At 48.6% G+C, this 16,762-nt stretch overlaps 1 protein-coding gene across 11 annotated transcripts in view; it reads left to right on the plus strand.

Moving 5' to 3' along the window:
• ZBTB16 (zinc finger and BTB domain containing 16) overlaps window positions 1–16,762 on the plus strand; it is a 197,119-nt gene that overhangs the window by 92,241 nt on the left and 88,116 nt on the right. For 8 of the 11 annotated variants that reach the window (XR_012423712.1, XR_012423713.1, XR_012423714.1 and 5 more), the window contains one exon: window positions 5,329–5,426. The exons of the other annotated variants lie outside the window; for them this stretch is intronic. Coding sequence is in view for 5 of the 8 variants with exons in the window: in XM_045370983.3 (XP_045226918.2) it covers window positions 5,329–5,426 (98 nt within the window). In the remaining 3 variants the exon portion in view is untranslated. The remainder of the gene's footprint in view (window positions 1–5,328; window positions 5,427–16,762) is intronic. 11 annotated transcript variants of the gene reach the window in all.

Consider the following 16,762-nt stretch of genomic DNA (forward strand, 5'->3'; position numbering starts at 1 on the left):
GCAGACATTTTGGAGAAGAGAGAATCATTTAGGTCATGGCTTGGATCTTACAGAATCTCCCATCTGCTACCTATCTATTCTGAGTACCCCTCTGAAGCACTGAGAAGGTCAAATTTATGGTCACGGGATCAGAAAGGGGTGGTCATAGGATCAAAAAGCCCAAAGCATCGGGGTGACTTTTGCACTAATGAGGTCAAATTGATGGTCATAGAACCAGAAAGCAAAAATCCAAAGCACTGGGGTGACTTTTGTGTGGAGTGGCTTCATACCTACAATAGGGTGAGTTTGGAAGGACCTTATATACTGCATTGATGTGGTCTGAGTGTTGGTTCAGAGGATGGATCAGTTAGGCTGAAAACAAGGACAACATCATCTTATAAATACCCTTACAGGATGGATTTCCCACTTTATTTTTCCTCATTCAAAGACGGGAGAGAGCAGTGGGTAGTCCAGCTGCGGAGCCCTCCCATTCACTTTTCCCAATTACAGGTCCTAGTTCCCCATGCTGGTCTTTCCAGCAAAACTCACAGGTCAGACAATTTCAACCCTTGGATTACTGAAACTGAGGTTTCTTTCTCTAAACCTTCCCTGCCTGTTGGTCTGCTCCAACTTGAGCATTTGCCCCTGGGCTCAGGAACCTGGGAAGCAATGTGACATTGGCAGTGCTGGGACATGAACCTCTCTCTTTCAGCTAGGCAGTGCTGCTGGGCTTTTCCCTTTGACACCTGGTAGTGCAGTGAGCTCTTCTCATAGCCTTCTCCCCTTGGTCCCTGGCTGCATAGGACAGAAGTGGGCCGAGCTTACCCTGCAGAGAGTAGACATGGTGAATGCCCCCTTGGGGGTCAACTGTTGTGGTCAGCTCACTCTGGAAGCTGAAGCTGAAGGTAGGGAGGATGGAGTATGGCTTGGGTCTCTCCTCGCTGCCATTTATGCTCCTGTTGCTGTTCTAGGTAGGCTAGGTTGATCAAGGTTTATCCTGAAGATGACAGGTTGGTCTAATGGCTTCATGCTTCTATGCAGTAGCCATTAGTCCTTGTATGGACTTTAGGAGCCACAGGACAGGGTCCAGTTTTGAATTGGAGGCCGCCTATGAAGCTGTTGTACTTGAAATATTGTTAGGATGAGCAAAGGAATGCCACAGATGCCACTTTACAGAGAGGGATTTCTCCAACATCCTTGATCAATCCCTTTTGAACGAGGCCTCATGAGGAAAGGAAATATAGGCATGGTCTCTGCCATTATGGAGTTTGCACTCTAAACCAGATGAAATCTTTATGAGTTTTCAGACTCACAGTGGCACAGAAATGGTTCAAATGATGAACTTGTATCTTGCTAGCTTCGTTTGACTAGTGAGAGTTGTGTAGTTGAAACCCAGTGAGAAGGAATGAATTCTTCTCTTCAGTTACTTGTTAAATGAATTCTTCTCTTCAGTTACTTGTTTAGCTTGAATTTCTCATAATGATTCAGCTTTCTTGAGAAAACAGAAACTTGTTAGAGGTTAATGTGTTCTTTGTCTTTTTGGACATAAGTGAAAATCTGTTACATGCAAGGTGAGTTTACCTAATGAGCCACTAAGAGTTGGGGAGAACTTGAGTCTGTTCTCCAGGAACGGAGAGTGAGGACCTGAAGCATATGGGGCAATGGAATCTCCACTGAGTATAGGACGGAGATGCGTGGGCTGTACTAGAACTGGGTTACTTTCAAAATGGTGTTCAGCAAGGTAGCTTCTTCTCAGCGAAGAGAGTGTGAAAACTCTACCACCAACTAAGGCAGCGTGCAGAAAGGTGCAAACATGCCCCCAGATGTCCTCCTTTCCTGTCACAGTGGAGGCTGATAATCTCAGATGGCCACGTGCAATTAAACCTTATGAAAAGACAGGACTAGATTGGGAAGATGTGAGTATGTGGTAAGGAAGAAGGAGGTGGATAGAATTTCCATTTTGATCTAAATGCTTTGCAGTTGCATAATGTGGTGATGGTAGTGGTGGGAGGTTGTGGTCTAAAGAGGGAATAGACTGTGAGTTCACACGAATTTGCACTTTTGCTCCAGGAACCAGTTGGAATTCTATTTCCACATTGGCTGTTCTGCAGACTGTGCCATGGAGAGTCTGCTGGTAGCCAGGTCCCTCAAATGCACTGAAATTCTCCACCATTATTTTCTTTGAATTAGGAGAAGCCTTCACTTTTCCACATTCTTCCTTTGGTATATGAACAAGAATTAAAGATATGAGCAAACCAGTGCTGGGCTCTGTTGAACTCCTGGGCCTGTGAGGTTGTTCCCTTTTTCTCTAATGAACTTTGTGTGCTTTGCCCAGGTCTCTCTGCCAGTGAGGAAAGACCTTTGCCCTTGTACTTCATGTGGAATCACATGGACACCATATTAATCTCTGGTAACCTGTATGGGGCACTGAGTTAGTGGGTCAGTTGCAGGGCAGTCACCTTACCCTGAGGATTAGACAGGATAGGACACCCGGGTCTCTGAAGGCAGGGAAATGCATGACAACAGAGTCATTCCGAGGACAGGCTGGTGGTAACTTCTGGAAGTTTCTTTCACTGAAAGACAAATAGCAAGTGAGTGAAGGAGGAAACTCAGGCCACTTGGAATAGATTGTAAATGACCAGATTGCTGGGATTGGGTCTAGAGGTTTGCTTGGGCAATCCTAGCCTGGCTGCCTCAGTGTCAGAGGACATCACAGTGCACTGTAACAAGTGGGACGTGGCTCAGGGAGAATAATAGTGCCCCTTAGAGGACCACCTTGTAGGCTAGGTAAAAGAATATGGGTAAGACTTTGGAATGATAAAATTTTGTCTCTATTCAAAATATTTGATGTGATCTACATCACTTTATAGGTGATCCAATGCAGAGAGATTGTGATAGCATGACTTGTCCAATGTTAATGGCCGAGTCAGATGGGAGGATGCAGATCTTCTGGCTGCTGGCTGGGCATTCTTCTCTGTACTCTGCCACCTCTGTAGTAAAAGGGCAAGTGCCTGTCATCTTTCACACCAAGCCGATCCAGTTGGCCAAGATAAGCCACTTCCACCAATTGCCGGGCAAATCCATTCACAGCTAAAGAAAAGGCAATGGTGTTACCCAAACCGAGAGTGTTTATTGTGGTGAGGGATTTGATCTGGAACCCTCAGGGAGAAGAGATGGGAGCCCCAGAGGGAAGTTTAGCCTGGCGGTGGCTCCCAAATCTGAAGACTGGTCACTTTAGTGTCCTTTTGGAAAATAAATACAAATGGGTATTCGTCCTCCTGTTCCTCTTGACAGCCACCCCTGAGAAGTGAGCACCCCAGGAGCTAACAAACCCCTGGTGAAGAAAAGGATGAAAATAAACTGAAACCCTTATGTTACCATCCACCAGATTTTACCATTACTGTGTGCGCGTTCACCTGCTGAACCCTTTGTGAATAGAGCCTTTACCACTCTATAGAACATCTCTTAGAAAAGCAAGTATCTTTCATGCCCGGGCAAGTGACAGGAATACTGCACCATTGTGTGTGTTTGCATGCACTCACATACCTAGGTACGTGGTTTAAGAGATACTTTGTCCAAAATGCTATTAGGACATGTCCCAGTGCCCAGCATTGTGAAACCTATATAGAGTTAAGAATGTTCAGTTAAAATGTTCTGTACTGTTAATATTTCCCAATTTGGGTGGATCAGCGTGGCAAGGAGCGAGAGAACATGGAGGGGGTGGTACCCCTACAGTGTCGTAGATAAGGGTGTGTGTGTGTATGTGTTTGTGATTGAGAAATCATTTGTCTTTGGCAAGTAGGGAAAGGGAAAGCATGCAAACAAAACAATGTGATTGAGAAAGAGCTCTGCGGAGAGAACTTTGTGATCCCTATCAGAAGGCCGCCCACAGTGGATACCGTATGCTGGTCCCCATGCTGCGGGAGCCCATTGACTGTGGCGCTAAAGAGGCTCACCTGGGTCCACCACATGGTCTTGACACACTGCTGGCTTGTCATTCTGGGACTTGGAAGGTGGTGGCAGTGGGTGGCTCGGTTTTGCTACCATCTAGATGCTGCCAGCTTGAGTGTGTGATACTCCCTCTGCCCACCTGCAGTTTTATCTGTTGTCAGTACCAACTCTCCAGCCTTTTACTACGGTCTTAACACGTCAACATTTTGATGGAGATAGAGGCCCTTGTTTTCTCTTCTGCCTGCTCCACCACCCACAGATCCTGCTTCTGGCTACCACATCTGCCCTGTCCTGAGGGCCAAGGCCCCTGGGGAAGTTGCGGGGATGGTGCAGAGACTGGGGCGGAGGTGGAGGCCGGATCCTGGATCTGGCGATAGCATGTATGGGCCTGACAACAGGAGTGTGGGTGGGCGGCAGCTTGGAGCCTCTCCCCAGTGCTCGGCTCCCTGTTGGCGCACCCGGTTCCCTGCATCTTACCATCTCCCGTGCTGGCTCGTGACTGAGCCAGGGGTCTGGTGGGAGAGGCCCCGGGTTGGGAGTTGGGATGGGAGCACTGCTGCAGTTTGGGCCTGTGACTGGTTGTTACTGAGACCTCGGTCTTCCCAGGGGTGATGACATGGGACCAGTCCACCTCACAGAATCATAGTGATGGCAAAATGAGAGAATGTGTATGAAGAGCCACAGATGACTACAACCACCCTACATTTATAGAATGATGTTATCCAGTTTCTTGAAACTCTGCTTTCTGCTGGGGCAAGACAGAGGGAAGACACTTCTAAAGCCGAGCCTTAGGGGAAAGCTGTGCATGTTGGGGCGGGTCACTGCAGTCCTAAGAACATCTGGATGCCAGAGAAAGAAGTATCTTGTGTCTATAAGGGCATTAATTTATTCATAGGCTTGTTCAGAGCCTCCTTTATGTCAGTCACTGTAGTGGAAGTTGGAGGTAGGAGAGAGAAAAGATACAGGTATAGCCCTCCTGGGTCCAATGGGCTTGTTCACAGTCATCACTCGGGGAAGGCAATGCTGCAGAGGTGAGCAGAGCTGCGGGCCTCCTATGAGGTCTGTGCTAGTTTGACAGTGAGCATTATGTCTGTCTGACTGTCCTGGGTGTTTCATCCTTTCTCCCTCTGGAAATGGATCTGATTTTTTTTCTTGGTCCATGTGCCAGTGGTAAAGCCCATGGACAAGACCAGGAATGGGTGCTTCACTGGCAGCAGTCCCTGGGCAGAGGGCATGATTTACGCTGTCTGAGGATCCAGGGATGGGTTTCCATCGGTGCCCTCCTGCTCCCTTCCGCCTGTCACCTGCCGGAGGGGTGGCTGCCAAGTCAGGTGGTGGATGGCTGGGCCTCCTGTCCAGCCAGAGCAGCAGCAACCTCTCTTTTCCTTTCCCTTACAGGAAGCTGCACAGTGGGATGAAGACGTACGGGTGCGAGCTCTGCGGGAAGCGGTTCCTGGATAGTTTGCGGCTGAGAATGCACTTACTGGCTCATTCAGGTAGGCAAGGTCGCCTTAGTGACCCGTTCAGATACAGGCAACTATCTCCTGCCTGCCTTCCCCCGTAGTGAGAGCCTGCTGCAGCCTGCATGTCCCCACTGCCAGCTGGGGCCCTGGTCTATCTTGTTCCCTGGACCCTCCCTCCAGGCTCATGACACAGAAGATCCATCCTGATGGTGGGGCTACCTGGATGAACCCACCTTCAAGCTCTCCTGGGTTTCCTAGGCATCACTGGTAACCAGTGTCCCGTGTGATCTACCTTCCAAAGTAGACTGCAGTTTCATTAGCGAAACAGTTGTGGAATTAAGTTCTCGCTGTCTAATGAATCTGACTATTGGGTTCACATTATACAGGAGCCTTTAATTAAATAGATATAGAAAGGTTGGAACACAAAGCTAGTTATAGCCTGCTGTCTTTTGCAAGTTAATTTTATCCAATTCTAGTGAGGTCGACTGGGTGGCTGCTGGTAATTTTGCTCATGTTTGGGCAAAGCTGCTCTGCTTCACGAGGCCTGGAATGGGGAGAAGCACCTGACATTTGGCAGGCCTGGGTGTTCTTGGTGGAGGGAAGGATCTAGCAGGTCTGATGCAGTGGCTTTGAGGCCTAGGTCACCTGACTTTAGTTGTGGAGGCCTCAGTTCTTCTTTGCCAGGCGCATATTCTCTTCCCTTTAATTCCCTTGCCTTCCAACCTTGGAGTCATTTTTTAGGGGAGAAGAGAGGGCTGTTGTTTCATTTGGTCTTGTCTTCTCCTCATGTAGGCCAAGGCCTGCCTCTCCTTTCCCCATATTGGCTCCAGAAACTGGCCCTCCAAGCAGTTTGGCATTTGTGAAATGGGCTTCGGGGTTGGGCAGACAAAGGTTCAAATCCTGTTTGTGATATGTGCTGTGTGAACTTAGCTACATTCATCTTGTGAACCTCAGTTTCTGCATCTGTCAAGTGCTGGTGTTGTTAACATATAATTTTTTGGAGGATTAGGTGACAGAATATATGTTGAAGGCATCTGTAGTAAGCCGCTGGCATACAGTTGGCATTTAATAAATGTTAACGGTTTCTGCTTGCACCTTCCTCCCTCATCCTTGTTTCTGAGCTTGTTGCCCCGGAGGCGTGTCCCCATCCGCTGGTTCCCTGCCTGCCTGGCCGCTTGTACTCTCTTTCCCCTGAGCCCATCATGTGTACAGTTGTGGAAGTGCTCTTCGGTCGCTTTTTCTGCTTCAGCTCACCACTGCCTTGCTGCAGGGCCCATGTGGTTCTGCATTGTGTTGGATGTGGCCTCTCCCCCTGGCCCTCATGGCCCTTCCTAAAGTGTCCTAACTCTTTCTCACTTCCCATTCTTCCCTCTTCCAGGCGCAGGGATTTGTCCACAGCAGGCAGCTGGCAGCTATCTATCTCGGCGCGTCTACTGTCCCCATGTCTTCGTGCATTCTGTGTCTCCTTCCTGTGGGCCCTCCCTACCCGGCCCCTGGCTCCCCTCAATCATCCTCCTCCTGCCCACTTGTCTCACCTCGGCCCAGAGCCCTGACTTCCAGGCATTCCCGCGTCCAGATCTGCTTGGCACTCACGTATACTTTTTCTTCTGTTTTAGTGACTTACACCTTGTATCTTTGAGCTTCCCTTCAGCTTTGTACGCTACTTAAGGTTCAGGGTGTGGCGAGTTTCATGACCTGTCTGCCTACCAGGTTGGTTACCCTTCCCTTGCTTTCTTGGTCTTGATTTTTTTCTGCTTTAGTTCACCACTGCCTTACTGCAAAGTGTGGCACGTCCTGCCCTAGACCCTTGTGTGGCGCTGGGCACTTTTAGGGCAGCGCACTTCTAGCCTATTGGTAAAGCCTCTTTGCCCTTTCAGCCCCAGTAAGCATCCTTTCTTATTGCCCTTTCCTTGAGTCCAGTGCTCTAGCCAGACTCATCTTCTTGGTTTGCTTCGTGGGCTTGTTGCTTTCGGAGCTCTGTGGCTTTGTTTGCCCCATTCTGTCTACTTGGAATAACCCATCTCCCATCTTCCCAGATCTTCCAAGGTCCCTTCCATGATGCCGTTCCCAGCTGTTCCCCACCTCCAGCCAGAAGCAATCGTGCATTCTCTGTGCCCGTATTTCTTCATTTGAAGCTATTTTTGGGTGCAGTTTTTCTTCTGTGTTACAGTTATTTATGGACTTGCCTTATCTCCCTTACTTGGGAGGCGGGGTTACATGGTGGAAGAAATCTGGACACCTACCTACTGCTGATGGGATCTGGGGCAAGAACCATAAGCTCTTACAGCCTCAGTATCCTCATCTGTAAAATGAAAATATTTAACGCTATCTCAGAGAAGCTGTGAGGCTCACCTTGAATACATACCACCATGCCTAACGTGTAATGGGGTCAGATCCTGTCTGCATTATATCCAGCACACTGCCTGGCACATTATTGGTGCCAGCAAGTATTTGTTGAGTGAATGATGCAGCCTGGGAGGCCGATGAACAGGGAAACTCCGCTCTCCGGACAAGTCCCTCCTATGGTAGGAACTGTTTATGTCCCAAGGACTCACTGGAGTGGGCAGCCAGGAGCCCCTGGCTCATATTGTATCCCTCTTCCAGGCAGTGTGACCCAGTGTGAGTTAGCCAGTGTCTCTGCTGTGAATCACACATCAGTGGTATTGGTGGGCTGGTGGGAGCGGCTGCAGAGAGGAAAGGGCTGCTTGCATACTCATGTCAGGTAGGCCCGGTATCCCCAGTTCAGACAAGAGCACGACTTTGAGCAACTGCCCTGCGGAGCTGGCAGTTGCCTGGGGAAGCTGACTTTGGTCCCACCTAAGATGCTGCTTCCAGATCCCCTGATCTCATATGGCTGCTCCAGAGGCTTTGGGAGTTGGATCCTGTTTTCCTAGTTTTTCCTTTCCATGCCTGTCTTACTGGGCACTGAATGCCGATTGTGTCCAATGATTTGTCCCTCTGCTAGTCACTTGCCAGTGCCCTTGGAAAGGATGATTTGATGATTAGACAGGTGTGATGAGCCATAGTCGTGTTTTAATTCACCCTTGCAGATAGCTTCCAGCCTACATTCTGATATTTCTATTCTTTTTTTCTTTCTGTTGTCCGGCATACTCCTCACCCCCCGTGCTGAGAGGTCTTCAAAATAAAATAGCACAAAGGGCTTAGTGAGGCTAGAGGCTACTCTTATTTCCTGAATTTTTTGGCCCTTGTTAAACAGGCCCTGGGGGCCTCTGCAGTGACCTGGCCTTGTTGGGGAGTTGGGGTCAGAGGCCTGGGCTGGTGCCGCTGGGTCTTCTTACAGATTCCAGTGGTGGTTTACATGTTCTGATGCCTACTCCCAGATGCCTGAACACAGAACTAGGTGACGTTTTAGAGGAGACATTGAATTAGATGATGTGAGGTTTTCCTGCTGCTCTAGTTCGAAGGCTCCATGAAGAAAGCGGACAGTGAGAATGGGTGCACCAGGTCTGTAGAGTAGACCCATTCTACAGAAGGTGACCAAGGGTTGAAGCAGCCCACAGCCTGGAAGAACAGTAGTTGCTCCAGAATCCTAGGTGGGGGGTGGAGGGGCAGGGGGTGGCACTATTTTTTTTTTTTTTTAAAAAGGGGCAGGCTGTGGAGAAACGAGTCCAGGATCTGGGTGGGGGTCGTGGTTGCCCCCTTAAATGTTGCCACCCTTGCACTGGCACATTCCTGCTGTTTTCTTCTGCTCAGCGGAGCTGAACGGCGCTCACTTCCTGGCTAGCTCTGCGTGCTGCCCCACCCCCTCTTGGCTAGCATTGCCTGTGTTTGTTATTGTAGTTCTGGCTCCAGGCCAGGCCTGGCTGGGAGCCAGACTTGTGGGTACAGTATGTACAGTGAGTGCTGAGCCAAGTTTGTCATCATACACGATTAATTTTTTTTTCTAATCTGGTTGGGGTGGGGTGAAGGAGGAGGCAAGAAAATAGTTTCTCTGATGCTTGAGAATAGGCCGCATTGAATTCCGCAGAGATGTCATTTCTGAAAGGGAGACAGCGCTCCGGCTCGTTCTTCCTTCGCAGTTTTTCCTCCTTTCTCTCCCTGTCTTCCTCCTCTCCTCTTCATTTCCCTATCACACGAAATCAGCCTATAGGAGATCGACAATGCAGTTCTTATTTTCAGTGACTAGAATACTAACATTACACTCCTAAGTCAGTTTTCATTGCGTTGAAATTGACAGTTTGTTTAATTAGAAGTTTGCCCTGTAGGAGGCCCTTCTGAGACACAGTGCCTTCCCTTTTTCTCTCTCCCTTACTTTCTGTTTTTAGGGTTTGTTTTAAAGACCCTAAATGATAGTAGTGAATTTCAGTTTAATTGAAGTTTTAATTTCAATTTGAATGTGTGAACTAATCAAGTGTTTATGAGCTATACCTGATCATCACAATAAGTTTAACCATCAGTAACTGAACTCATTAACTAATGAGATGATCTGGCCAGGCCCTGCATTCTCAGAGGTGGTTTTGGGGGTCAGAAGGGTTTGTGTATTGGGGAAAGAGGCCTGGGGTGGGAAGAGAGATGGCCTCCAAGGCTTTGCAAAGCTGGCCCTGGTGGAGGGTGAAGCTTGGGTGTAGGACTGTGGCCCCTCCCCTTCCTGTGTCCCAGGAAGACTGTGTCCCTCCTCACCCTCTGCTACCTTACCCCTTGTGGGGATCTGGCCTTGAAGCATCTATGGATCCACTGTCTCTTTGCCACTCCTTGTTGTAACATGAGAAGTGATTCCTAGCTCTGAGATGTCCATGCAGAGACCACAGACACATGCAGTGACTCAAGTTGGTTCTGAGATGGGCCAGTGTAAGGTTTCCCATTAGGTAGATTTCCCACAGCTTGGCTTAACGTCCTGGTGGCTTATAAGTGAGCATGCCTAGAACTGCTTGTCCCTATTTTTGACTCAGCTGCCTACGATTAGGGTTTGAGTATTCATGTGGCCTGCTTCTATTCTGGGAGTGTCATTCATTTTTGGAACCAGAGGATATTTAATAAGCACGAATTGTGTGTCAGGCTCTGTGCACTTAACAGTGAAGACTTCTACAGCATCCCTGCCCTCAAGGAGCTTAAGTCTAGAGTGGGAGATGAGTATGACTATACAGTCATCATACAAGATGGTAATGTGTGCAAAGTGCTAAGAAATCTAGGAGAAAGTCGGAGTAGGAGGGTGTTTTGTACCAGAGGGTAACAGAACAGCATTTTGAAAGGACTCGGTGAGGGGAAGCCCAAGCCACCTGTGGAGGTGGGTGGTGTAACCTGCGAGTGTAGACTGAGCCTGCAGGGAGAGAGCAAAGTGCAGGGTTTAGAGGAGATGGATGAGATACATCTATGGAAGGAGTAGCAAAATGATGTGCATTCTCCCTGAAGCACTGGAGAGCCACTGAAGGATTGAGTAAGAAGTTGACACATTTTTGTGTCTGGAATAGAAGGGACTGTTGGGCTTTTTTATATATACTAGGCTAGAATATAGGGTGAATAAAGCCCCTTGGAGAACATGAAGACTGGTCATCTATGTTGGGGTGTAGCTGGAGTGTTGAGAGGCCTGTGCCTTCTGTGCTGGTTAGGGCCATGTGGCCTCATTCTGCCAGGTGGGAGGCCCCATCCTTCCACTCCTCTCTTGCCCTTGTCGGGCACTCTAAGCCCTGGCTATTGAGGAGCGTCCCTGAGACGAGGCTCTTCCCCAGAGTCAGAGCCATGGGGAAAGAATGAGGGCTTTCGTTGATAGATTTTCTGATTTCATCAGCAGCATAGAGTGGCTGGGGCTTATCACCTGGGACCTGGGGTCACCCTTCTGGCAGGGAAAAGGGCTGGAGGGGTCCGCAAAATTGGATCTCTTAGACTTTCCTCTGTCGTGGTTGGATGGAAGAAAAAAAGCATTACAAGATGGCAAAGATCTGTGGGTTGTCCTTGTTCTGTTTTATTTATTTATTCTTTTTTGGAGCACTGAGCTGTGGGTTTCAGTTTCTTCTTCTCAAAGATAGAGAAGGTGGGGGAAGAGAGGTAGCTGGAAAATTCCCCGTGACTGGGAGGAGATGGAGTGAGGTGGTCCCCACGCTGATGACTGGAGAGCTGCCTTTGAGTCCAAAGATGGCTCCCCATCACCTTGTCTCTCCTCCCATTCACCTCTCTCCTCTCAGATTTGGTATCTGCTCAGAGCAAGAGACTGGGGGCTGTCCAGGCCAATCCATGCACCCTCTGCCCACTCTCCAGTCAATACCAGCTTTCCCTTGTGGTTAGCTTCCTACCACCAGGGCAAGCCCTGGAGATGACCAGGAAGAAACTTTGTTCATATTCCTCTACTCCCTCCACATTCCTGATGTGGGGGGAACCTTTGGTTTTTGGGTCAAGGAAGTGGAGAAGATCAGATGGGGCTGGCTCAGAGGCTGGGCTGCCCTCCCTTCGGTCCGCATGGGTGATGCGGATGCAGAGAGAGGAAAGGGTGAAGGGAGCCACTTTCCCCCCGCTTGCTCTTGAACACACTTCTCTTTCTCTCTCTCTCTCCCTACTCTGAACTTGGCTTGCTTCCCGAACTTTTTCCCAGAGTGGTGTCGTCACTGGCCTGCCGGCAGGTCTGGATGTTCTGCCAGCATTCCAGAGAGTTTATGATCGCTTGCAGATGCGCCTCCAAGAACACACTGTACCCAAAGCAGAAATTAATGCAGGCTTGACTACCGTCCAAGCCCATACACGGGAGAGAGGAAAAAGAAAACAAAAACTGTTTAATGCTGTTTATAAATTACACACTAGCTGATGAAAAATACATTTCTTGCCTCTCCCCTTTTACTCTCCACCCCCCACCCGTCCTCAGTCCCCCCCACCCCCACCCCCGCCCCTTCTCGCTTTCTGCCTCAAGAGCCTACACTGAGACCAGAAGAATATGGTTTTGCTTTTTAGCTCCTGTTTTGGCTGGGATCCGAAACCCTGCTGCTGATTCACAGCCAGAGTATTTTTCCCCTTTACCTGATGAAATATACTGATTTTCCAGCCCAGATGGGGTGTTTTTGGTTTTGTTGTCTGGGTTGTTTTTGTGTTTTTTTGGTTTTTGTTTTTTGGCCAGGGATTGTGTTTACAGCAAGTATCAGGTTCTGTGACGGTGCTGGGTGCGATGCTAGCCCCAGGGCAGATAAATCCCCCACATAACTGCCACCTGAGTGCTGCGGTTATGTGCCTGGGTCCCCCGGCCCTAGTCAGGCCAGCTGAACCGAGAAAGTTGGGAAAGTTCATTGCAGGTCATGGTTTTAAACAGTGTTTTCACCAGTTCTCTCCCACCCCTTCACCTACAGCCCCTGTGTGAAGAGGGGGTTCACATGTCCCTGCCCCCAAATACACATGTCTCTGTCTCCATATGGTGCCTTAGCAGGGGTTGGGGAAGCTTGTTCCATCTACCCCTCTGGATCCCAGCCTCTCCTCCCACCACGCAAATCCCCCATCCCAATTTATTCTATAAATTCGTTTCCACATTATGTCTATCCATTTACATGGCTTTTGTGTTTTTTAATACTGCTAATGTTTATCATTTGCCCAACAGGCTCGACAGATTTTGCTTCCTGTAGAGCATCGAGGCTTTAGAGCCCCCTCGTTGCTAAGTAGCAGTCTCCCTGTACTGTAATGGGCTGATTTTGTATTCTGTTCAGCGCTGTATCTTATTTTTGTATGCAAGACAAAGTGTTTTGATGGAGGACGATTGCGGCAGTGTCTGGAGGCTGTTTGGAGTTTTATGGGCTGTACAGTACACTGTGTGCTCTCTGAACAGAACACAGGCTGTTGAATTTTGGATTGGATTTGTCATTTTTCCCCCCTCAGAGAGGAGCCTGTCAGATAGAACATTACTTTGAGGGTGGAGGGAAGAAAGTGGAAATTATGTAATAACCTTCTTCCTTCTCCCTCTCTCGATGATTTTTCTATCTCAGCATAGGGTGGTTTCTTCCACACATACCCTCTCTCATGCCACCACATGATTTTGCACAGCTAGAGGATGACGGTCTTATTAGGAAATGAATGGTGCCCTAGAGGGATGGATGCTAGGACATCTGCCTGTCTGCCATTGATTCTCCTAGTCTCCCTTTCCTCTCCTTTGCTCCTTCCATCCTTCCTACATTCTGGGCTGGCCCTTGTTATTGTCTGAGGATGGATAGATAAGGGGTTATTGGGGAGGGATATTTACATGGGATCAACCTGATAGTGGCAATGCCATTTCTGATTTCCAGGGTCTTTTTGTCTTCTCTTGGCTTCGCAGACGCACACCCTGCCGGAAGGGTTCTTAGGAGGCCTGGCCTTGCTTTCTCTTGCCCTTGGCCCCATTTCCCAGCCCTCTAACCAGGGTGGGCCTGGGTCTCTGTATCCAGGCTGTGCCCAACGGGCCCCACCCTGCTTTAGGCATCCATCACGCTACTGTGGCTCTTACTTTCAGTGCTCTCGTCCAGGTCTCTGTGGTGGCAGGTATTTATTTTTCAGCTCTTCTCTTCTTCTATTTCTCCCCAGTCTGCTTTCATCTCACTTCATCTCTTTGTCCCTGTCCTTTGTGTCTGTGTCAGCCTTGGCCTTTTCTTGACACTCCTGTGTATTTTCTGTCTTCCTTCTTATGTCTTCATCTGTCTTTGTCTCCATCTGTCTTGGTTGGTCTCTTCTCTGTCTCTGTCTTTGTCTCTGTCTCTCCCTGCCTCCCTGTCTCCCTGTCCTAACCCACCACCTCGAAGTGTTTTTAGCTTGGAAGCTGGGCAGTGGTTGGAATGGAAAACAAAATGTCACTCTGGCCCAGAGGTCTCCCCGGAGGGGAGGACTCTTGAGCCGGTGTCCCTAGAATGCTCCCAGCACCTAGAACCTCGTGTGCTCTTGTCCCTTGCCTCTCAGGGGCCAGAGTGGGGCTTCTCTGGCTTGGCCCCTGCTTTTGCTAGGTCCCTGGATGTTCCCAGCAAACCCCAGTTGTGTTGAGGATGGGCAAGTAGTTGAGCAGGGTTAGACTCTGCAAGGCCCTTATTGGACTTTGCTGGTACTGTGCTCGCCTGGGCCTGTACCGTGCACCTGAGTGCAGGACTCAGCAGCCGCCCTCATGTACTCATGCCCTGGCAAAGTGCCTGGCACATAGGAGTGTTGTGCACTGATAGTATTTGTCGAATAAATGAATATCCTGTTATAAAAGTATTTGTACTACTAGGGCAGATCTGGGTTTGGTGGGGCCTGAAGAGTACTCAGTTTTGGGTGCTGTCCCTCAGAAAAGGATTATAAATACCAAGTGTTAGAGCCCCTCTCAGGGAAGGGGTCAGTGCCAGGGAGAGGCCTGAAGCTTCAGCCTTACTGGCTTCCGGGAGAACAGGTCTCGGTGAGCCACTTGACAGGTTGCTGTGAGGGGTGCCACTTGGAACTACTGAGTGGGGTGGCTCAGGGCTGAAGATAGGAGGGTGACATCTGCCCAGCTCTGGCGACCTTCAGAGCCCGGGACATCTGTGCTCACAGGCCTCAGGTTTATGTTCCATAGAGGTCAGGCCAAATCCTCCTGCCTTCGGTAAATGGCTGCAGGTCGCAGTGGGCCTGGAAACATCATGGTATTTCACACGCTCTTCTCAGTGAGGCTGCCTGGTAGGGATGGACCCTGAGTTCCAGCTCACCCAGAGCCACCAGGTAGGCAGCCACTGTTGGTAGCATCCTGGCCTCCACACTAACTCTCGGTGACTGTCAATGAAATGGCATGGCATCCACTCCTCTCCCAGGTGTTCAGCTGCCTAGGTCTGTGGCTGGGGCTCTGCTGCCTTCTTGGGGCAGTGGAACTGCAAGTATGGTGGGGCAGAGGACTGGTCTATGTGTGTGTATGTGTGTGTGTGTAACCATGAGGGAGAGGGGGCCTGGAGGTAATGGAAAGTGTTTGCAGACATCTGGGCATCTGTTCTGTGGAGCTTGCAGACTCATCCATTAACTGAGGTTGGTGAAGATTGCAGGATTAGACAGTCCTCTGGGTAGAGGGACTCACTTGTTGGAGGGTCTGGAAAAGCTGCAGTGATATTCCTAGAAATGGGGACAGAGTCCTCATCAGAACACCATGTGTGCATGTGTGTGTTTGTGTGTGCAAGCATGGGAAAAAAGAGATTGAGAAGAAGCATTTACATGAAATACTCAAATTTGTTCCTTTGCTGTAATGGGCCCGCACAGACCATTACCTTGAAGATTTAAAAACTAAATGAGCTCATCATATCAAGTGACTTCCACCGACATTCATGCTTGATTGCAAAGCCTGCTTTACCTTTGAATTTCAACTTCATTGTTTGTTATTAATTCTCAGATGGTGGTGGTGTGTTTCTACCTTTTGGATTCAGCCATGAAAATGTTGATTTTGTGTGATGGATGTGAACATTTCTCAACAAGACCCCACGGAAGAACCTTTTCATTTTAAAAATAGCCCCATGACCTTTAGGGCTTAGACTGGAGTTTCTGAGGAATCCAGTGGGCTGAGGCAAGACTTGGGTTGACTTGAGAGGGGGCAGAAGTTTGTATTTTTTTAATTTAATAATTTGAGTTTCATATGAATGATTCTGTGCTCTGTGCAATACTATGCATTTTCATAACTGTCTCTTTCACTTTGGGTAAAGGAAGGGAGGGAAAAAATAACAGCAGCAGCATTCTGTGGGCAAAGGAAGAAAACAAGAGAATGGGGCAGAGAACAGGCTAAATTTAAAATTGTAATTGGCTGACTTCCACTGGCTTGCGGGTGTTTTAATGACTCATAATAACTTCATTTAAAACCAGCTGAGCAGAAAATAGATTGGAGAGGAGCCTCGGGCCATTATGGATTTGTGGGTTTTTTTTTTTTTTTTTTTTTTTTTGACAAGCTTGGTTTTCAGCAGCCAGGAAGCCTCTCAGAGAGGGCTTGGCTGTGTTCTCTCTCTCTCTCTCTCTCTCTCTCTCTCTCTCTGAGGGTTGGTGGTCTGCCCAGGAGAGATTGTATAGAAAACAGGGCGAGTTGTTTTTTTTTTTTTTTAAACTCTTCCTCCACCCCTCGCTTTTTTTTTTTTTTAACTGATTAAAAATAGATGCCTTGAGGTATTATTTTAGCATCAGTAGGATTTTTTTTCACCTTTGATGTGGTAAATGGAACATAAATAAAATTGTTTTTGAAATTACTGAATTAATTAGGTAGTAAAGCAACTACAATGCATAAATGTCCTTGGCCGTCTGGTTTTTCTTCCTAACCCTGATCTATATTTGTAGGGCGTTCCCTTTTCTCCCCAACCCCCTCCTCCTCTCTCAGCAACCCCTCCTTCCTCTGAGCCCGAACCTTCCCTTAGAATGGCAAGATTCTTTTATCATCCCGGCAACAGCTCAATGGTTTTCTAAAAATCTGTAGGATTTTGACAGTATTGGTTCTATCTGGTTGT

Source organism: Macaca fascicularis, chromosome 14 (assembly GCF_037993035.2).
Source record: "Macaca fascicularis isolate 582-1 chromosome 14, T2T-MFA8v1.1".
In the NCBI taxonomy this organism is placed as follows: domain Eukaryota; kingdom Metazoa; phylum Chordata; class Mammalia; order Primates; family Cercopithecidae; genus Macaca; species Macaca fascicularis.